This window comes from Asparagus officinalis, chromosome 3 (assembly GCF_001876935.1).
Source record: "Asparagus officinalis chromosome 3, Aspof.V1, whole genome shotgun sequence".
NCBI classification, from domain to species: domain Eukaryota; kingdom Viridiplantae; phylum Streptophyta; class Magnoliopsida; order Asparagales; family Asparagaceae; genus Asparagus; species Asparagus officinalis.
This window is the reverse complement of record NC_033796.1, coordinates 110,632,631-110,657,169: the sequence shown is the minus strand read 5'-3', so window position 1 is coordinate 110,657,169 and position 24,539 is coordinate 110,632,631. Positions and strand designations below refer to the sequence as shown.

Below are 24,539 nucleotides of genomic sequence, written 5' to 3'. Positions count from 1 at the left end.
CTATCCGAACCATTGTAAAATCTTACGTATTCTTTAGTTTATTTTTAGTTTGGTTTTTCCCTTTTATTTTGATATTTTTTTGCTGTAAATTTCGTGTTTTAGTGAAAATCTATACAAACCTATTCATCCTTCCCACCCCCAAGGCTTGCATCTCTGTTCTAACAAATCTAACCATTCTATAGTGAATCTAACCATTCTATCTCTTCGAATGTCATCTTACTAAGTGCAATGGTGGATCTAGAAAACTTTTCTGGGAAGGGTGGAAGACTAGTATCTATTTACCAAAAAAAAATTAATGTATAATATTATTAAAACAATCAAATATGTAACTATTGATTTGAGATTCGTTTTTTTGGTTGCTAATACTAAATTTAAATGTGCCATTCCATTTGAGCTTATCATTTAAAAATTAAAATGAGCTACTAACTTCAAATGTCAAAAGGGCTGAATGCAAAATGGCTTAGTTTGTGTTATACAAGTAAAAATTGGCTTTTTTGGTCAATGAAAAAGAGCTTTATTTTATTTCCCAATATGTATATTTGTAATGAACATCAAATATCAGTTACAAAACTGATGACCACAGTGATACAAACTAAATTCTATTTCATATCATCTCTAGTGACTCTCTGATATGAATAGGAATATCCTCATTGTTCAAAATACTTGAGAATATCAGCAACTTTACTGTCTTAAACAACAATTCAGATGACCGAAACTTATTTTGAAATATTCTCATGTTTCTCTCTTGCCAAATCATGTAGACTGTAACAGAGAGAGCCATCCTCTTCAATTGTTGCTTGAATCCTCTTCTTTTGAGATTAAGAGAGTACCAACTAATAACTATGTTCCAATTACAAGACCTCCATGAAAACCCCAACCAGTTCATTACCCTATTCCAAACATCAGCTGAAAACTGACATTTGAAGAATAAGTGATTACAGGTTTCTAGTTGCAGATTTGGACACAAGGCACATTTTTTTTTGATTCAATATGCCCATGCGACAGAGTCTGTCCTGTGTTAACAACCTGGAAAGACAAACTAACCAAAGAACACCGAATGTTTTGGATAGTGATGTCCTCCCCAAACTGTGTCAGACCAGGAAGCCAAAGGCAATTGTACAGTAATAGAATTGTAAACTACAGATAGTTGAATTTGTCCACCTGTGCAGCATGCACCAACAACGCTCTGAAAATTTGCAACATTTGGCTATCATCAAATCCCTTACTCTGAGAATTTGTTTCCACATCCATGAATCACTCATCATTGGTTGAACTTGCCAAGTAAAAATTGGCTTGGGGAGTAAAAATTTTAAATTATGGGGGCATATTGCAATTTTTGAAGGCTTTTAGATGTAATTTTGGGAATACTAGGGATGCAACTACATTCTAAGTGGACACATGGATCCGCCAATGACTAAGCGTCACTTCATAGCCAAGAAATAAACCAATGCCGAGATTCATAAACTCCTATATATCTCTTTTCCATATAGGGCCTGTTCGTTTGCCTTAAAAAAATGGGAAATCAAAGAAATGGAAAATGAAGAATTGTTTTGGAGTGTTCGGTTGGCTAAAAAAAAGGAAATAAAAGAAATGGAGATGAGATGAGATGAGTTGTCACATTATTATTGGATGATGTGAGTGATTTTTTAAGAAAACTAGTTTTGATGTTGTTCGGTTGGCGAAAAAAATAAGGAAATGAATTATAAGAAACATATTTCCTGTAGTTTTCTTGTTTTCTTTTGTTCGGTTCATTCTTAAAAATAAGAAATGAAATGAGATGAGATGAGTTGTCATTGTATTATTGGTTGATGTGAAGAAAGATTAAGAAATGTGTTTTCACAACTTTTTGGGATGAAATGGAAGAAATGAAATGTTAATGAGATGAGGTGAATTGTTATAATATTTTATTCGATGATGTGAGTGATTTGAAATAATAAAAAGAGATGAGTTGAGTGATGTTTGGATGAAAATAATATTTTATTAGATGTGATGGATGAGTTGTTAGATGAAAATAATATTTTATTAGATGTGGTGGATGAGTGGTTAGATGAAAATAATATTTTATTAGATGATGTGGATAAGTTGTTGGATGAAAATAATATTTTATTGGATGTTGTGGGTGAGTTTTAGGGATGGAAATGGAAGAAATGAGTTATTTTGAGATTTCCACTATTTCAATTTCCATTTCTTGCTTTTTTGAAAACAAACGAACAGGCCCTATATACAAAAAGGGAGAAAATGATAGGAGATAACAAAAATATAAAATATATAATAATGGTGAGACTCATCTCATTAGTCATAGTACAGATAGACCTCACACTTCTATATCTTAATAACTTATTTTGCTAAATAAGCTGTTAACAACAAATTATGTCCAATATCCATTATAGGGACTTTCTCTATAATTCGGCTGTTAGCAGCTAACAAAAGTACCACTAGACATGATAAAACTGATCCCTTATTTTATCTCATCATCTCATGAGACCTCAACTTTCTCAAACATAATCTTTAATATTTCTCTTTGTTGCTCTTCGGTTCTTTTAGTCCCCCAAGTTTTTCAAGTTTGAAACATAGTCCCTCAAATCTTCATATTTTGAAACTACTCATTGGTATATTTCAATTATGAAGTAGTCTCCCATATCTTCATATTTTGAAACTAGTCCCCTGAATCTTTTGGAAGTGTTTTGAAATCAAACCCCCCTAAATCAGTTAAAATTAAAGGAATTAAAATTAAAGGAAGATTCCACTTCAAATCAAATAACTAGTAATTAGGGAGACTAATTTCAAAGTGGTTTATAATAGTTGGCACTAATTTTAAATTTCAATGATTTGGAGAACAAATATCAAAATGTTAAAGATTTGAAACTAGTCCCCTGAATCTTTTGGAAGTGTTTTGAAATCAAACCCCCCTAAATCAGTTAAAATTAAAGGAATTAAAATTAAAGGAAGATTCCACTTCAAATCAAATAACTAGTAATTAGGGAGACTAATTTCAAAGTGGTTTATAATAGTTGGCACTAATTTTAAATTTCAATGATTTGGAGAACAAATATCAAAATGTTAAAGATTTGAAACTAGTCCCCTGAATCTTTTGGAAGTGTATGATGTATCGCTCACACGATAGAAATTCCGGTACGTTTTTGAAACTAGTCCCCTGAATCTTTTGGAAGTGTTTTGAAATCAAACCCCCCTAAATCAGTTAAAATTAAAGGAATTAAAATTAAAGGAAGATTCCACTTCAAATCAAATAACTAGTAATTAGGGAGACTAATTTCAAAGTGGTTTATAATAGTTGGCACTAATTTTAAATTTCAATGATTTGGAGAACAAATATCAAAATGTTAAAGATTTGAAACTAGTCCCCTGAATCTTTTGGAAGTGTATGATGTATCGCTCACACGATAGAAATTCCGGTACGTTTTTGAAACTAGTCCCCTGAATCTTTTGGAAGTGTTTTGAAATCAAACCCCCCTAAATCAGTTAAAATTAAAGGAATTAAAATTAAAGGAAGATTCCACTTCAAATCAAATAACTAGTAATTAGGGAGACTAATTTCAAAGTGGTTTATAATAGTTGGCACTAATTTTAAATTTCAATGATTTGGAGAACAAATATCAAAATGTTAAAGATTTGAAACTAGTCCCCTGAATCTTTTGGAAGTGTATGATGTATCGCTCACACGATAGAAATTCCGGTACGTTTTTGAAACTAGTCCCCTGAATCTTTTGGAAGTGTTTTGAAATCAAACCCCCCTAAATCAGTTAAAATTAAAGGAATTAAAATTAAAGGAAGATTCCACTTCAAATCAAATAACTAGTAATTAGGGAGACTAATTTCAAAGTGGTTTATAATAGTTGGCACTAATTTTAAATTTCAATGATTTGGAGAACAAATATCAAAATGTTAAAGATTTGAAACTAGTCCCCTGAATCTTTTGGAAGTGTATGATGTATCGCTCACACGATAGAAATTCCGGTACGTTTTTGAAACTAGTCCCCTGAATCTTTTGGAAGTGTTTTGAAATCAAACCCCCCTAAATCAGTTAAAATTAAAGGAATTAAAATTAAAGGAAGATTCCACTTCAAATCAAATAACTAGTAATTAGGGAGACTAATTTCAAAGTGGTTTATAATAGTTGGCACTAATTTTAAATTTCAATGATTTGGAGAACAAATATCAAAATGTTAAAGATTTGAAACTAGTCCCCTGAATCTTTTGGAAGTGTTTTGAAATCAAACCCCCCTAAATCAGTTAAAATTAAAGGAATTAAAATTAAAGGAAGATTCCACTTCAAATCAAATAACTAGTAATTAGGGAGACTAATTTCAAAGTGGTTTATAATAGTTGGCACTAATTTTAAATTTCAATGATTTGGAGAACAAATATCAAAATGTTAAAGATTTGAAACTAGTCCCCTGAATCTTTTGGAAGTGTATGATGTATCGCTCACACGATAGAAATTCTGGTACGTTTTTGAAACTAGTCCCCTGAATCTTTTGGAAGTGTTTTGAAATCAAACCCCCCTAAATCAGTTAAAATTAAAGTCGTACAAGTATGCGGAGGTACGTTTTTGAATATATGTATGATGTATCGCTCACACGATAGAAATTCCGGTTGACTTTGAAACTAGTCCCCTGAATCTTTTTGAATATATGTATGATGTATCGCTCACACGATAGAAATTCCGGTACGTTTTTGAAACTAGTCCCCTGAATCTTTTGGAAGTGTTTTGAAATCAAACCCCCCCTAAATCAGTTAAAATTAAAGGAATTAAAATTAAAGGAAGATTCCACTTCAAATCAAATAACTAGTAATTAGGGAGACTAATTTCAAAGTGGTTTATAATAGTTGGCACTAATTTTAAATTTCAATGATTTGGAGAACAAATATCAAAATGTTAAAGATTTGAAGGGCTGATATCAAACTGCATGTGCACAAGTTGAAAATTGTGTCTGCAAGATAAAGCTAGCTATAGCGAGCCAATTCTTCTCTCCTCCCTTGGCCCTCAAAATCTTATCTTTGCCCTCACCCTCTTCTAACCAAATGAGAGATGAATATATATATGAATGCTTGTAATATTAATGAGGAAGATGCCATGAATTTTTTTTTAAGAAAAAGAACGCGAGAAGAATAGTATCGTAAACACTGTTGTCGACCAATTTGAATTGTGATTTTAAAAGTCTCGTTGTGTAACGATGATATTAATTAGATGTTAAATTGTAAACAAAAAGGTTATCGTGTCCAGACATTCGTTAACCACCTCTTGCTAAAATTTCTGGCTCCGCCACCGCCACCACCGTTTTTATCTCATTGTCAATCGTAAGTAGGCATCAGATCAAACATTAATACATGTTACAGGCTTCCACAGGCACGTTAAGATCTTTACTCCACCATATGCTTGAAATTATGAAATTACAGCCAACATGCAGGTAAGAAGCCCTGGTCCCCAACAGTCTGTACCTGGCTGTGCCAACCTAGCCAAGATTCTGGCATTCTCTGTGCCGAGACCAAAAGCATAATAACTTGTTTGTACGGCCGTGAAACCTGCTGTATTATTATTAATAATGCTGTATTAATCCAACAACCAGCCGTCGCCCGCTGCTTCTGATCATTATTAAACGACCTACAGGCTGTTTAAGGACCCTGTTCAAAGACCCATATTGCACAACAACCTCTCCTCTTTTCTATCCCTTCCACCCCCCACCCCACCCACCCCCCACCTCACGCCCACCCACGCGCCTCAACCCCTCGTAGGCCGTACATGAATCCTTTATTCCTCCCTCTCATGTCACTATTCCGACAGATTTTGATCGGTTACCGCTACGTCTACGGATATCGTTTTTTAATTAATAATTTAAGTCGTACAAGTATGCGGAGGTACGTTTTTGAATATATGTATGATGTATCGCTCACACGATAGAAATTCCGGTTGACTTAGAGATTAGTTTCAAGGTGTCAAAAACACACACATGTTTGATCTGATTTCATAAATTATTCCTTTATTTTAAAAATTTTATGTGTTATATCTGTTGGTTATTATTCATAATCCTAATAAGTATAGAATTATGTCTCTAGGGCCTTCGTATAGAAATATAGGGTTATCATGAAGGGTGAATAAGAGAGAAGACCACAAACCTTCAAAAAGCCGTCATCATCTTCTCTGATCAAGTTTGTGATTTATGCGGTAGTACGGGTGATATGCGCTGGCTTCTCGCTGGTTGCACGGTGTGGTTGCCCTCCAGTTGTTGACCAAGAAAGACGTGACGATCCTAAAGAAAAGATCTGAATCGTAAATCCTAAACTTATTATTTCCGCTGTGCATAATCTAGTTCTAGAATATTCCTATTGTATGCGTTTAGTTATCCGGATCCTACATTAGTATCAGAGTTGTATCTATAGGATTGTTTGTCAGTTTGTTGATGGTGATTTTGGTCCCTGAAACAGAAAAGATGAGATTTTTATTATTAAAAAATTGTTTTTTAATAATAAAAATAATTTTTTTGGTATAAAAATCCTATATTCGACATCTCGGACGTTAAATCTATCGTAAAAATTTGAACTTTATGAACTAGTGGGCAATCGATTAATAAATCTGGGATTTATTAAAAAAAATTGAAATCAGATTTTTTAGTTTTTCAGAAATAGAAAAACCTTTTTTTTGGAATATGAAAAACATAAACCTTTTTTTTTCAAACCCTTGATCACGACGTCACTGACGCATGGCCGGTCCTGAGCATTCGGGGGCCCTAGGCAAAAACTTAAACAAAAATCTTAAAGGGGCCCCCCTATATTCATAATTTCATATATGTTATGCACAGATTCATACTTTGTTTATACAACTAATTCATGTATGTTAATAATGTTATGCACAGATTCTTGTTGTATAGAATCAATAACAAAGCAAAAGTATTATTAGGTCATGAAGTGATGAAACAAAGATATCATGCTATTCTAAGTTACTAAGTATAGTCTGTTATCTGTATAGAATTATAGAAATATTCAATTATTCAAATATACTTATATACCTTGTAACCTTGACGGAGTCGCCGGCCAGAGGAGGCGCGGATGGCGGACTGCGGATGGTCCGGACGGAGTCGGGAAGAAGAAACGTCACTTCAGAGAGAGTCAGAGAAGAAGAAGAGAGGTCGGCGATCAGACGGCCACTTCGGAAATCGGAGAGACCAAGGGTTTTTCGTTTTTGTATTTATAGCCTCTAACACTTTTGCATAAAAATCCTCTTACTTTTCCAATTTCCATATATATATATATATATAATTACATGGGGGCCCCTGTTTTTTGGGGGCGCCTCCCTCCACGACCAGCGATGGGCACCGACTGCTGAGGACTTTTTTTTTTGAAAAATATATTTTTAAAAAACCTTTATTGAGCCCACCACTTGTGCGGCGTAATCGCCGACCATCAGCACAAGGTGTCGAGGGCCGACGACGTCTAATGCCTTCCACTCACCCACCCATGGTGTCTAGCCCCGTTCGCGAACAACACTGGGTGCTGGTCCTAATTGCGAAGGCACCAAGGACCTTTGATGGCGGTGACGATGCGAGCTACCGCCGCTGGGGTATGAGCGAGGCGCAACGGGTTCAACTTAGACTCAGTGATGGAAGACCGGTCAATATAAGGTCTGAAAATTGAGAGATCATTCAAGTGGTTCACTAGACGTACTACAATGAGAGGTGATCTTATTGGGGAGTTTGAGGATTATTCAGAAACAAAGAGCTTCAATGATGCTCTTAATGTAAGATTAGAATATGTCTCTCCGATGAGGATCCGAGTTCTTATTATTAAGTTGGATTCAAATAATATGTCTACTGAGCAGAACATCGAATTCACCTTTGGATGATAATCTTTATGATCAGGTATCATGAGATGGCTAGAACTGTGTTGTGCTCAGAGCAGCAGATGTGGTGTTATCAAGGCTTTTACAAAATTCTGCAAAGACATGAATTACTTTTATTGCACATTGTAGATACGACCCCTTCCGGGGATGTGAAAATGAAAGTGAAGCTAAAGCCTAAATATCGGGGTGTGCTCAAAGCTGACATGTCTACTTTGGCTTGGGTAGCTAAATACCCGATGCACAATGATAAGAGCCTAATTGCAGTAGGTACGCCGAGAGATTTTCAGAATGGATTTGGAAATAAAAGAAGTCAATTAAAAGGGTGAAGAAACCAATAAATAAGAATAAGGTCGATTATTTTTACTACAAATAAGCCGATCATTTCACACATGAGGGTGCACCATTGAGAAAACATAGGACTTGTGTTTGGTGGAAAATTTGTAATAACAAAAATAATGAAAGAATCATATTTGATTTATTCTCTCTAACTGCTTGGAAAAAGAATAATTACAACCCTCTCAATCTCGATTACAATTGGATTTTCTGATTACAAAAGAAAAGAGAATTGATCTGGATTCTCCCCTTTGTTTAATTCTGGGTTCTTCACGGTGGCGATGAGATGCCTCCCTCATTCTCCCCTTTGTTTAATTCTGGGTTCTTCACGGTGGCGATGAGATGCCTCCCTCGAATGCTCGTGTCGAGTTTGCTTCACGGTGGCGATGAGATGCCTCCCTCGAATGCTCGTGTCGAGTTTGCTTCTCGTTGACGATCCGAATGTCTTGTTTCACTAGAACGTGGCCTTCTCCTCATGATTTGACATTGTGGAGAACTTACAAAGTAAGTTTTAGAATTCTAGACGAGTTGATAACTCTGAACGAGTTTAAAACTCTATGAAAGAGTTGATTTAACCAAAATCGGTTTATAGCCAAGGATGAAAGCTCTTTGTTGTCGAACGTTGCTAAAGGATGAACATCGATCTCCCCCTCGCTACCAAGCCGAAGATCTCCTCTTCGTTGCTAAGTCCAAGATCCAAAAACCCAGCCAAAAAAAGAAGCCCTTAACTCAGTTGAGTTTACTCGTTTTTATAGGGGATTAAGAGGGTGTAACCGCCCCTTAAATCACTCCTAAGTGGGGTGTAACCGCCCTCAAATTATGGGAAATAGTTTTGGGACTGTTCAAGGGTTTAAGGGGTGTAATCCCCCCTAAAATCTCTCTATAATGGGGTGTAACCGATCCATTTAAGTGGAGATACGGTTTTAAGACCGTTCAGGTTCTGTTTGAATCAGTCAAACACAAAAAACACGGGTCTGACCCCCGTGTTTTGATGTTGCAACGCGGGTTCGACCCCCGCGTTTTGATGTTGCAACGTAGGTTTGACCCTTGCATTTTGTTGCTGACACACGGGGAGGACCTCCGTGTTTTGGTGTGGCAACGCATGGAGGACCTATGCGTTTCGTTCTGGAAACACAACCACGAGCTATGCGCTTTGAATCTGGGACTCATAGGTGAGTTTTGCGTCTGGATTTGAAAAGACGGTCAATTTATAGTCTCTTTTACTAGAACGTTGCAAAGACCGTCATCTTGTAATATTTATCTTGGCTCCTTTGAAATATGAGAGTCGTCAGATTGTAACTCCTGATATTGATTGTGAAGGCTGTTGATTAGAGCTTTCATCAGTTATTGTGAAGGTCGTCAGATTGTAACCTTCAACGATCTACATAAAAGTTTTCAAATTGTAGCCTTTTGGAAACCATCAAATTGTAACTTTCATCATCGGTATTTGATGAGGATTGGCTATCTGTTGTGATTTTTAGACAGCCTACAACTTGTTAACTACATCTACAGGGCAGAGACTTATTCGTTGAGTTCAAAAGATTCCAAATAGGAGTAAAAAGATCTAGTTGGAGAATATGTAAAGGTGTTGGGCACCAATGCATAAAGGTTTTTTTTGAGTTTGGGGAACAACTAGATCTTCTAATACTCCTACTATAGTTGAAGAATTGTCTCGGTAGTTAGGCTTGTGAGAATCATGTTAGTTTCCTATATGTGGGTGACTTACATAGACTTACTTCTTGGATTCTCTGCTTCACATAGGGCATCAAGCTAATCTCTTAGTTGATTTTAGAATATGACTAATTATAAGATAATAGAGTTTATCTTCAATTTGGAGTTGTACCATGAATTAAGGTTGGATCTAATTTATGATATTATAGACTCGGTCACATTGGAGGATACATGTAAGCTCACCAGGGGCGACCTCCTAGGTACATGTACCAAGATGTATCTATTCACCTATGAGTATAGTCTCGTTGGTAAAATTATTAGGAGGTATTTAGGAAAAGGCAAGAGAAAATCTATTGCAATTAGCATATTCTGATATATGCAGACTGAATTTATGAAGGTACAAATTAGAACACATTAATTCCTCATGTTTATAAGTTATTGCTCTATTTGCGGTGATGTGTATTTGATTTTGCACCTAGTTGAGGGCTTGGATTTATTTTGAGCACTGAATCAGCAAGGTGGAAAATCAACTAAGCAAAAGCATTAGAGTTTTGTGCACTAGTTGTGAGATAGAGTAGCAATCTGGCCAGTTCAAGAAACTTCGTTAAGAGAAGAGAAGAGTCAAATAGTTAATGATAATCTATATTCTGTTATAAAATAGTGTTGCAAAAGTGAGGAATACAACTCTACTAGACGTAGTCTAGAATATCTACACATTTTGTTTCACAAAAATGGGTTATTAGTAGCAGCATATGTTGTAAACTGTATACCTTCTTGATCAGTACATCCCAGTGTTGGATCACTACATCCATGTTGTAAACTATATACCTTCTCGTTGGTATGAGAAGTTGGACTCCATATGGATCAAGTGTATGTCTATATACTAATTTCAGGGATGTGTTTACATATGAACACTACGATGGGATTGTGACTGAGGGAGTTGCAGGATATTGAGTTCCTCAAGGAGGATTTCCCGCATAAAGAAGATATAGTTCACAATTTGGCTTCATATGAGATTAAGGAGACTGTCGTAGAGCTAACAATGGAAGAGGATGGTTCCTCTACCAGCCAAGCGCGCGCGCGCGCACACACACACACACACACACACACACACAGAGAGAGAGAGAGAGAGAGAGAGAGAGAGAGAGAGAGAGAGAGAAATACTTTCAGATGACTTGGAGCCATCTATGGAATCTCAACAACTTCAGGGATCATTCCATGGACTAGTATCTAGACGATATTTTGAGATTAATGGAGAAATGTTCATGATAGCACATCAAGCTATTGCAGAACCCAAGTCATGTGAGGACACTATTTTTGGGTCTGCAACAAAAGAGGGGAAAGTAGCAATGAAAGGGTAGCTTGAGTTCATGAGGAAGAATCAAGTTAGGGACTTGGTGGACCTTCTAGCTGAATACAAGGCCATTGAAAGAAAATGTGTTTTTAAGATCAAGTAGAATGAGATAATCAAGTTATGAAGGGCACGTTTGATGGCAAAATGATACACCCAAAGTTGTAGGGTGGATGATGAGGAGATGTTCTCTCTGGAAGATGATCATCTTTCACCGAAGATTGAATCTTGTAGCCTATATATGTCTTGAATTAGTCTAGATGGACGATGAGACAACTTTTTTAGGAGAACTAGAATTTGAGATCTATGGATATGTTTTAAAGTCAAGGGATTTGAGCATAGAGTGCCCAAGTTAAAGAACTCTACCTATGACATGAAGAAATATTCCAGCATGTAGTATTTAGTCGATTATATTAGACCATGCAGGGTTATGATTTTATGATGATCGATCAGGATAATTATGCTACCTACACTGAGCTGATAAGAGTTGAAGATCTTATTATCATATGTTGATGACATATTGTTAGTAGGCACGGCATATGGAGACCGTTGGAAGTCCAATTGCCAAGAGTCATACTCTAAATTTAGAGCAACGTACCAACACTAAAGTGAGAAGAAGTGAATGTTAATTATCCCTTATAGGAATCTACTTGGTAGTCATATATTTGATCAAGGCCCGACATATCTTTTGTAGTAGGATTGATGAGAATGCATCAGTCTAATTCTGATGACTTACGAAGATGAGTCAACATGATCCTCATATGTCGACTAGGCCGGTGATCTAAATGAGCAAGTGTATACTTCTGGTCATATTTTCTTACTAAACGGTAAGGTCATTTCATAAAATAGTAAGAAACAATAGCGTATAGCCTACTTTCACCAGGGGTAAAATATGTAACGATATACATGATAGCATTAGAGACAATCTCATTATGCAGATTCTCGAAGAATCTTGTTGTAGCTCCACATGTAGAGAATGATGTAATTCTCTATTGTGATAGCATGTCAACAATTGTTTATTCGATATACCCACATTAGTTTGGGAAATCAAATAAAATCCAAATCATGTACCATTTCATTAAGAACTAAGTGAAGAAATATGTCGTGTTGTGTGTATCTCTACAAGTTAGATGATTGTGTATCTACTGATAAAGAGAATAGCCGAGGAGCAGCTAGTGCAACACATTTGAGTCTTAGATGCTATGTCTTTAGTGACGATAATTGAGTTGAGACCTCAGACACTTGGGACATTATGGATGACAGTTTTATAAGACATTATATTTTTATTTTGATTCTTTTTCCATATATGCATATCTAAGATTGCTAATGTCTTATTATTGCTTGATTATTACACTATAGAGTATATCTATGATGTGTAAGGGGTATACAAAGGGCACTAGGTGCAACCACTAGAAAGTTACATCAGCAGATAGGAGCTCTTATCACACAAGAGTTCCCCTTCAGAGCTGCGGCTATTTTTGAAGCTAAGACTGAGTGTTGGATGTTATTTGCCTTGGAACAATGACAACACTGTTGTGTTACTAGGTATGAGGATAGTGGGAGCACTCTATTGTTTGCCCTAACTGGGTTAGGACGAGGTTGTTGTATATTTACATGTTGAGGCGATCGAAGTGGAAACCAACATCCACTTTACCTATTTACTATCAACCAGACTAGGGGTCTGATTTGGCGCATGAAGTACGAACTTATTGGGAGATCCTAGGCATATCGCGGGGCAATATGGCTGGACAAGTTCATTATAGGGTCATGGAACTTGGGTCTATAAGGTATTCATTTAATGATGTATCATCTCAGGGAGAGAGAAGTAATACCATAGCATGTTGATATACGACGTGTGCTTAGACTGAATATAAAGAGGTCAAGGGATGGATCCCTGCTCCCTCGTTGTGTGAGCCCTTACCGACGATCACTAGTAAAGGAGGGTAGTCACTGTACTCTTAGACACACTGGACTATTTGGGAAGGCTGTCATGAGCATCTGCTACTTTGGCTACAATTTTCTGCTGCAATGAGATAATACCGCACATATGGGGCAATGTCAGGAAAGCGGGTGATTAACACGCTCAACTATTCAGGGCTAGGGGAAGATCAATTAATGTATCTCCTGATTGTATCTTTTTGCTAGCTTTTATTTATGTCGGAGATAGGATTTAAGAGTGTGATGAATCGAGGACATACTACGGTGTTCATGTAATCTTCTTTAAAGGATCGAAAGTACTTGAGTAGACATGGTTGATTAGATCTAGGGTAAGAGATATCTCATACTTACAATATTAATTGTTATATGTTTTCCTTTAAGGAGATCCTTGTGTTGGTCCTAATGGATCTGGCTACAAGGCTACCTGTTTGCAGGTTCTCAACGGTCCATGTCGCACTAATGGTATATGGACATGAATTTAAAAAGGAGGAGATTCTCAGTGAGACTTTGACTTGGAGAGTTAACGAGTTAAGGACTTGGCTCAGGGAGCAACGGGTGACACCCATTCATTGGTGTGAATGAGAGTGTGTTGGTTATTATTATGAAATAGACACCTAAATAAGTGGGTGGACAATATCTTTTCTTAGAGATAAGATATTCATAATCCTAATAAGTGTTGTATTCTATTTCTAAGTCCTTTATATATAAATATAGGTTTTTCATGATGGGTGAATAAGAGAAAATACCATAAACCTTCACAAAGCCATCATCTCATTCTCTGTCAAGTTTATGCTTTATGTGGTAGTTGTGGGGTGACATGTGGGGGCTTCTCGCCGGTTGCACGTATGGCCTTTGGCCTTTAATCAAGAAAGATGTGACAATCTTACAGAAAAGATATGAATCGGTGAACCTATATTTGTTGTTCACGTTTCTTAAAAGCATGCTAGGGCTTCTTTATTTTTGATGTGCATAATCTAGTTTTGGATTATTCCCATTGCATGAGTGTAGTTATCCGGATCCTACAATATCATTTACATACTTGCAATCTTATCTATTAGCAATGTATCAAAAAAGTTAACCACAGATTGACAAAAGAAAAAACAAATAAGAAAACAATAACATAAACATTTAACATGGTTTCAATGGTCAATGTGATTACCGAAGAACATAGGGTACAATTAGATCGTGATCTTATCATAATCAACGAAAAGATTACACTCATTCACTCAAACTCTAATCTTACAAGTTCGTAGTTTCTACTTTTTCTTTTTTTTTTTGGATACTTCAACAATGGGTCACTGAGTACACAAATTTATAGCTTATGAGTTTTATCTATTGGGCTGGAAATACAAAAATTACTCACACCATCGAATCGTAAATTAAAATTTACTTGGATTCTGGATTCTCTATACCAAATTTGAGCCAAAATAACGCCGTTTACCCCTCACATGCAAAACGCAGTAGCAACAGTCGAGCTGATTTGATTACTGTTTGTCTGCACCAATGCCTCCACAAAACATCTCGCATCACGTTACAGCCTCCTTTTGCTCTTCTTTCAGCCTGCGCAAGATTTGCATCTACCCCCCCTTTTTCTATCATCTTCGTTTTCTTGAATTTATCCTAATTAAATCGACTCCTAACAAAGTTACGTATATACGTCTGAGAGACCGCGAAGCGCTCATCAAAGTTCAGGTGGAAAGAGTGAATAAGGAAGGTAAAATTAACATAGCCCCCTACCTCGTGTCCCGTTTTGGAGATTACCCCATTTTGGGAGGCCTTTTGGTAAATGATGTTGAAAGTCCAGGTTTATTTCTGGAATAATGTTGTGTGTTTGGAGGGTAAGTGACGGCGTATGTTGAGAAAACTGGGGGTTACATGGTAAGGGGCAGAATGTTGAAAAAATTGCTAATGTATCAAAATTGCCACAGCATAAGAGCATCTCCAACAGCTTCCCTATTTTATTGGTATTCTCACTTTTGGAGAATTTTGGGCTTTTTCTTGGTCCAACAAATTCCCCACCTCATTCCCCAAAATAGGGATGAAGGAGAAAAAAAGGGGAGTCTTCCCCAAATCTGGGGCATTCTTCAAATATTTGGAGAATACTTTGTCATAAATGCAGCACGTTCTTCAAAACAGGATGGAGGAAAAAATAAATATAAAACAAAATTTTTAATTACAAAAAAAACCATGGAGGTAGTTCCAATGCATAAGAGCATCCCAAAATACGGATGTAGAATACTTTTATTATTGTAATAAATGCAATATTCTTTAAAATGGGGAAGCTGATAGAGTTAGAGCAAAAATAATTTGAAGAATATGACTTTTGCTTCTCCATTTTGGAGAAAATTTTGGGGAAACTGTTAGAGATGCCCTAAGGGGTTATATAAAATTTACCCTTTAAAGTGACAAAACTTCATCCCTAAAATTTTGGATTAATTTGATACTTGACCTTATTTAAGGCTCATTAACTCTTAGGATCGATGACTCAATTTACTCCACCACACGGGTCTTTCCTAATTTAGAAAAACACAATTTTTTTCTCTTTTCCTTGTTCACACAAATTCTCAAGTTAAAAAAGAACAACCATATACAACTACGGTACCATAATATTCGTACCTGCGTAGTGTTCTTCTCTCTCACATGCTCGCTTACTCCGTTCACACGTTCAACTTCAGAGGGGGCCCCAAATAGAAACAGCAAACCTTGGTATGGAGATAGCGCACTGTTTGAGATATCAAATTGCAACAAATCAAACAAGACATTTTGAGGTACGCTGAAGCTTCCGAGAGCATTATGATGAAAAGAGGAGGGTGCCACGTCAATCCAAGTCATGGTCGATCCGTTCACAAGTGGTCTGCGGATCTATGACACATTTGTGACCGTTGGACCGACGGCTCGGGCCCGACCCGGTCCGGTTTGCTAAAAGTAGCCTATAACAGCTATTTTTTGGTTAATTGACCAAAATATCCCCAAAATAGATCAAAAATAATTAAAATTTGAGAGTATTTTGGTCATTTGACTAGGGAATGCCTCTGTCATTTAATTTTCTCATTCCTACTCCTACTACACCTACTAGAGCTACTCCTCCTACCGATGTTGATTTTGAATCCGGTGGCGACAATGCCACACTTAGAGCTCCTAAAAGGCCGAGATCCGATGTGTGAAATTTTTTCGAGAAGATAGAAGTCACCAGGGATCAACATGATAAACTTCTCATCATGAAGGCTAAATGTGAGTTGTGCGGTCATATTTTCCAAGCTTATCATAAGAGCAGCACCAACAATCTCAAACGCCATTTGGAAAAACACAATAGAGCTCAAGCGACAACATCTCAAAGAGACATCCGTTAATCTCTACTCTCTCAATCATCAACCTTCGGTGGCCTCGGTTCCCGAAATTACAATGCAATTAAAGCCAGAAAATGTGTCATCATGTTTATTGTTCCTAAAAACCTTCCTTTTAAATTAATAGAAGATTATGAATTTGAGGATATGATCAAACTTTTATCCCTCATTTAAAAAAATTTCTCATCAATCTTATAACCGTGATATTTTAAAATATTATCACGATAAAAAAATAAAAATAATTTCTTATTTTTAAAACTTAAACTGTAAATTTTATCTAATTTCTGATATTTGGACATCTAGAACACAAACTGGTTATTTATTTATCACAACACACTGGACTGGTAATACCTGGCAAATATTTAAAAGAGTTGTTTTTTTATTACAATTGAAGATTCACCCACTAGTGTTAATATTACAAATTTAATAATAGAAGAACTTATAAAAATTAGAAATTTTTAAAAAATATTTTCTCTTTCACTAGATAATGCAAGTAATAATAATGTAGCTGTGGATCATATTAAATCATCTTTACTTTTGTCATGTCACGGTGAAAATTTTCATATTAGATGCATATGTAATATTTTAAATTTAATTTTTCAAAATACATTTAATAAAACTAAACTCATGATAGAAAAGATTAGGGTTATAGCTTATGCACATAATGTTTATGAACAAAGACTTAAAAGATGGAAATGTTTGTGTAAAATATTTTTTTTAAACCCACGTTAATTCCAAAAGATGTTGACCGCAGGTGGAATTCCACCTTTGCAATGTTAAATATAGCAATAGATTATAAAAAAAATTATAAATAATTTTATTACTTTCTATGCTTCTAGTTGTAGCTCTGGTAGTATGCATGGAATAACTGATGAAGAATGGACAATTATATATAATATAAAAGAGATGCTATAAATTTTTTATGAAGCTACTATGTCATTATTTGGTTGTTATTGTCCAACTATTATTCAAGTTGCTTTACAAGTTTTAAGTATTCAAACTTTTTCACTAATTATCGTATGGATAATTATTTTGAAAATATAATTTTTTAAATAAAAAGTAAATTTAATAAGTATTTTTGATCTACTCCTATTATTTTTAGTTTGGAAGTTCTTATTGATCCATATTTGAAGGATGTTTGCCTTCAAAATTTGTTAAATTCTTTGTATGAGAACATGATAATAGATACTAATGATGGTTAGACTATTACTGCTCTTACTCATCATAACACTATTAAATATTATTTTTAAAGATTATTCGATAAGTATGCAACTAGATATAGTGTAAATACACCTCAACCTACAACTTTTGCTTCTACAACTTCAAGCTAGGGCAAATGTAAGAGTTTTGATATGCAATTAATGATAGCGAGGCTAACTGGTAACTGTAGATCTGGATCTGGATCTGGATCGTTATTAAGGAAAGTTTCTAAAATTGAATAATATTTATCTACACATTTAGTTGATGCTCAAAATAATGATTTCAACATTTTGCAATGATATAGAGTATATGGAATAGTTTTATAGCCTATACTTTCCATGACTCGTGACTTATTATTAGTGCATGTTTCTACAGTATCTTCGAAATCCACCTTCAACACATCAGAACGTTTGATCGACAACAATAGAGCATCACTAGATTCGTCTCTCATATATGCGGTAATGTGCCTACAAGATTGGTGGAGGTCTGAGAAGAGAACTCAAGACATCGACCGGAAGACTAGTATTGAAGATAGACTTGATGAGTTGACAATAGGAGATAGAGATAGAGAGTAGAAATTACTCATTAGTTTGTAATTTTTATTTCTTAGCTGTAAATTTGTAATGCATTATTTTGTAAAGACTTGTAAATGATAGTGATATAGATGAGTAGGTGTCAACCTAGTTGGAAAGTATTCATCTATTCTGATGCAATAAATTCTAATAAATTTACAAATGTTAGTGATTAAGAATTTATTTTTTATCATTTTAATTTTCATGATACTTGTATTTGTAAATTGTATAATTACGAATAATTAATAATATGATTGAATTTTTATCAAAATTTCACATATTTTATTTTTAATTATTCTTGAAATCTTATTTTTTTTTTAAAAAAAAACTATTTTTTAAGAAAAAAAGAATAATAACCGGACTGGCCTCGTGTTTGGATTGTTCGGGTCAGAACCCGGACCCAGCCCGAGCCTACCGAGCCCGGCTCCAGGTCCCCTTTTTGCCCGGCCCGACCCGTTTAGACAGCCCAACCCTAATAACAAGTGCTTTGAAGTTTGAAGGAGTTGACATATGTACGTCGCCAAAAAGTTATTCTATAGCGACGGAAAATCCGTCGCTATATACCCGTCGCTATCAATTAGCGACGGATTTGCCATCGCTAAAGGTAGATTTACCTACCCTTACAATAGTGACGGAGTTTTAGCGACGGAATTTATTTTTTTCCGTCGCTAAAACTTTTAGCGACGGATTTTGGACTTTTGGCGACGGATTTTTCCGTCGCCAATAGTCCCCTTTGCAGTAGTGTACGGCAGATGATTTTCATAATGTTAAGTATAGCATTGTATCAAGTTTTCCTTTTAAAAGCCATGCATTGTCTTAAGAGATGAGATAAGAATAAGCACAAGCTAGTGACTAATTGAAGGTTATTTATAATGACGATAAGATGAGACAGAATCGATTGAAAAGATTTGATCATGTACATTATAGTTCAATAAATACACTAGTTGGTAAAAAGTAATAATATTACAATTAATGAGATAAAGAAGACTAGAAGTAACATATATAAGAGAAATTGATCATGAGATTCAACTTAATGGAGGATATGATCTTCAAGATGTCATTTGTAACGCAGCGCGGAAGTTGTAACATCGGAATCCACCAAGGGTGTTTTCTGAATCCACAAAAAACGATCTTCAAACCACGAAGAATTTCGAATCCACGAAGAAAATATTAAAAAGAGAAATTTTATTGATGAAAAGTTATTCTCCTTTGGGGTTACTTAAAAAGAGAAATTTTATTGATGAAAAGTTATTCTCCTTTGGGGTTACATGACTCTTCTTAAATAGAATAACAAATAAGTCTCCTTTGGGGTTACATGACTCTTCTTAAATAGAATAACAAATAAGACTCCTAGTAAGACTAGAATTACAAAAATAGAAAGTATCAAATAAGACTCCTAGTAAGATTAGAATTACAAAAATAAAGAAAGTGTCAAATTCTATCCTAAAAAGACTCCTTATAATAGAGGAAACAAATCATGAATCAAAATTGATTTTGTTTCCTAATCTAATCTGACTCTAAAATTAAATTTATTTCCTAATCTATATTTCCTAATCTAAATAGACTCCAACTCAGATTAAATGTCCTACATCAGTCTCCCCTTGTTGAAAGAATCTCGACCTCGAGCTTATATTTGTTAGAATAGTAGCTTCATTGATAAATAATTTTCTTCTCTTGCAATTATCTGCATCCGCCTTATATTTAGCGTTGATTTTCTCCATATGTTGTTTTGTCTCCTCTGCTAGGGCTTCTTCTGTATAAAACTCGTGTATGAATCTTTCCCATGATATGTGTATGTAATTGGCAACATGTGGCTCTGTAGTTGGCATAAAAAACTCTTCTAAATATATTCCATGTTGCTTTCTATATTCTAATGTCGGTGGTATCATCTCATTGTTGTTGAAATTATTGATGATCATTGCTTCAAAAAAAGAATTTTCTTCCTCATACTCCATACATAATTCTTTCATCTTCTTTGCCTCGAGCCCTCCACCAAGCAATTTACACATACCATCAATTGTCTCACTCTCTATTTTATCCTTCTCCTCTATCGGAACAACATTAATATGTTGAATATCACTCTCAACCACTTTAAGAATATCATGCATATCATCCATCTTCACTATCATATCACCATCATGCATTTCATGCATATCGAGTGTTTGCACCTTATGAGGAATTTCGGTAGAGGCATGTTCTTCTTTTTCAGTTACAACCAAGTCACAGACCTCTTCAGATTGCTTCAAGTTTTCTGTTAAAGCATCGTTGTTTGTCACGAAGAGTTCCTTCCTCTTAATAGTCTTTATCTTAGATGACTCCTTTTCTGTAAGAGACTTTAGCACAATTCGTCGACCATCCTTCTTAAAGATGTAAACGTTATCTTTCCCCCTATGCGTGGCATCAACATCAAACTGCCAAGGTCTGCCTAACAACATATGACATGCATCCATCTCTACTACATCACACAATGCCTCATCCACATAAGTTCGGCCAATAGAAAAGGATACCCGACACACTTCATCAACCTGTACGTCATTACCCTTGCGAATCCAGCCGATCTTGTAAGGAGCGGGATGCTTCTCTGTCTTCAACCCTAACTTCTCCACCATGCGCCGAGAGACAATATTCTCGCTGCTCCCACTATCAATGATGACATCACAGATCTTCTGTTGCACCGTGCATCTCGTTCGAAAGATGTTATGCCTCTGTGGTGGTTCTTCTGCCTTTGGAGCCAACAATAGTCGCCGCACAACACATGAGAGTTGTTCCCCATCATCATCAGCATCCAACCCACCATCATAGTCTTCATCATCGTCTCGGTCTGCATCCTCATCTTCATGATCCACCATGTTCACAGTACCTCTTTTAGGGCACTGATTGGAACGATGACCAGGCTGTCCGCATCTATAACACTTGATCGGGTCAGGTTTGGCATAAGGGTTCGCTGGAGTAGGTTTCTTCGCTGCAGTCGTCGCTGGCCCCTTGCCCTTTTCTGTCGTAGCACGATTAAAGTTCGTGCGCGAACCGTCGGAAGCTGCCCACGATCCTTTACTATTTCGTCCAAGCTGTCGCTCCACCTTCTCGGCTAGGCTAACCGTGTCTGCCAATGTATAGGTCTGCTGCAAAGATACACGATCCTGAATCGCTATCCTTAATCCCCCAATGTATCGAGACATCTGCTGCGCCTCACTCTCGTGTAAATTGTTGCGGGATGACAGTCGATAGAACTCCTGCGTATACTCATTCACGGTTCTTCCACCTTGCCTACAATTCTGATACTGCCCAAATAAAACTTGTTCATAATCACTTGGTAAGAAACGGGCTCTCAGTAGCTTCTTCATCTTTTCCCACCTATCGACCTTCGGCTTTCCTTGACGAGATCGATTCAAACAAACAGATTCCCACCAAGCTGAAGCTCCACCTTTGAGTCGGTAGGCCACTAATTTTACCTTGCGTTCTTCTGGGATCTCCATATACTCAAAGAACCTCTCTACTTCTGCAATCCAGTCGAGGAACTCTTCAATATGCATTTGTCCGTTGAAAGATGGCAGATCCATCTTCATCTTAAAACCTCCAACGTCATAATTATCCCTTCGTCGTCGGTCTCTGCGATAACCACCGCGGCGTGGGGGTGCATAATGATCTTCCTCGCTGTCAGAATCTTCATACGGAGTCGGCTCACGTCGTTGGCGACCATCAACGCGATTTCGATCTCCTGTCGTGTCCATACGCTCTACTGCCGCAGCTAGTCGCTCCATAACAGTCTTCATCTGATTGACATCGGCCTTTAGCACGTCGAACTCAGTTCGAGAGATATGAGCTTCATCACCTGCCATCGGATCGGAGAAACAAGGCTCTGATACCAATTAACGCAGCCCGGAAGTTGTAACCTTGGAATCCACCAAGGGTGTTCTCTGAATCCACAAAGAACGATCTTCGAACCACGAAGAAAATATTAAAAAGAGAAATTTTATTGATGAAAAGTTATTCTCCTTTGGGGTTACATGACTCTTCTTAAATAGAATAACAAATAAGACTCCTAGTAAGACTAGAATTATAAAAATAGAAGTATCAAATAAGACTCCTAGTAAGACTAGAATTACAAAAAGAAAGAAAGTGTCAAATTCTATCCTAAAAAGACTCCTTATAATAGAGGAAACAAATCATGAATCAAAATTGATTTTGTTTCCTAATCTAATCTGACTCTAAAATTGAATTTATTTCCTAATCTATATTTCCTAATCTAAATAGACTCCAACTCAGATTAAATGTCCTACATCAATTTGACAGCTGTAAATTGAGTTAACGCATTAAACAAAAAAGTTAAAAGAGGGTTAATTAAGATAACCTTTCTAGATCGGTTAAAATGAGTTTATCTTTCAATTTGAGAGATCTACTAATCCGCCTCCTCCTAGACAAGTTAAGAAATAACCCCTTTATTTCTAATTAAGTTACTTGTAGTCTTTACTATTTTCAAATATTACAAAAGATGTTATACCCATTTATTTGTCCACAGCAAGAATTTAAAATTGCATGGATGAGTTAACAAGATGGTGTAGGAATCAAATGTAATAATGTCTAGTAAATTTAGAGGTAGCTCTTATGGGTTCTAAAGGTGGCTGAGCTTTCACCTTGCTAGCATAATTTAACACTTTTTCTTGTATATTACGTACTTCCACATTAGTTATCTAAATGCTAGAGTAACATTGTCATGCCAACAAATTCATGGGTCCAGGTTGTGACAAGTTATGGTATCTTAGCAGTTAACTAGCCAGAAGTATGATACTAAGTGTTATGTGGGACTAGTACTAGATGACATTTGGGTGGTGAGAGCCAGATTCACAACCCATAGGAGTCACCTCTACAATCCACATCAAGTGATGGTGATCCTGGAATTGACCATTGTCATGCCGTGATGAATATGTTGCATAGTTTGAGTTGGAATGATGGTGAATACCCTATATGATTGTCCCTCTTTGTGAATCTAGAGAAGTATTGATTGGTCTGTAAGGTGGGTCATAAGAAGCAAATGTAATAATGGCTAATCATTTAGACAATAATTAATTTGAGCCAAACAAAATATTGCATTTAGTAATCCAGGACTTCCTAGGCTCATGGGTGCATAGCGCGACAAAAGATCATAAATATTAAAACAAATCTTACATAGCAAGTTAACAACTTTAATCCTTAACTTGAAATATCAAATGGGCTATATAGGTTAACTCTCCTCCTTAATCCCTCTTCCTTAAACCTTTGTCAAGCGGACTTAAGAGAACCGAATAAACTTCATATGACCAAAGTGAAGATTTTGGATTAAAGACCTTGTTGATAATGTTTGCCTAGTTTCCTTTCTTATAATTTCCATTCGTTAGAAATTTCTTTACTTGGAACATTCCATAGAGAGCTTGAAACTCTAAAGTTACGATGCGATTTGAGGATTATAATTCTATATTATAACGTTGAGACATTTCTGTCTTCAACTTTTCAACAGCGTTTATGGTGGTGCGCTAGCAATCAAGTTACATCATCATCTAGATTCTTAAGGACCACAATTGGCCTGTCGCTTAATGGTGTTAGTGAACAGACCCTTTGTCCACATTATTTGTATCATGGTAGACAGGGGCTTACCCTTGAGAAAGAAGTGATATCCCAAGCTCTCCTTTTTCTTCCCCCTTCAGAAATTGGTGGATCTCAAGTGTTGTGAGCAAAGAGACAGAGGCTGCCAAAAAAAAAAAAGCAGGGGACCAATAAGCTAACCCATCACCTTTAATTCATATGAGCAAATTCACATGCACACATGTGATCTCGGTCATGGAGAACTCTGTTCATTGGAGGCTTGGGGCCATTCTCCAATCTCCCATTTCTTACTTTCGCACCCCTAACCATGTTTCTGTTTCTGTGCTGGTCTCTCTCTGTTTTTTAATTAATTAATTAATTAATTTTGGCTAGGAAATAGTGTGACTCATTTATTAATTTTGTTATATACTCTTTTTTTTCTCCTTTCTAAGCTTTCCTCTTGATCTTCTTCCATTGTACCTCTCCTCATTTATGCACTTTCTGTATCTCTTTTTCTAGGCAATAAATTCTACAGATACCCAGCTACGTACGTACGCAAGAAAAGTCTTAGTCATATAAGTAAGGGTGCATTCGATCCGGATACAGCTCGGATATGATACATATCATATCCATTTTCACTTACTCATCTCGGATATGGATACAAATATGGATATACCTCGGTAATAATAATTCATATCTATACGCCTAAAATCGAATAC

General features: G+C 36.1%; 1 protein-coding gene across 1 annotated transcript in view; it reads right to left on the bottom strand.

The window, feature by feature from the left end:
- LOC109835598 overlaps nt 1-22,100 on the bottom strand; it is a 34,516-nt gene extending 12,416 nt beyond the window's left edge. The window contains exon 1 of the mRNA XM_020403570.1: nt 20,276-22,100. Coding sequence (XP_020259159.1) covers nt 20,276-22,100 — 1,825 coding nt within the window. The remainder of the gene's footprint in view (nt 1-20,275) is intronic.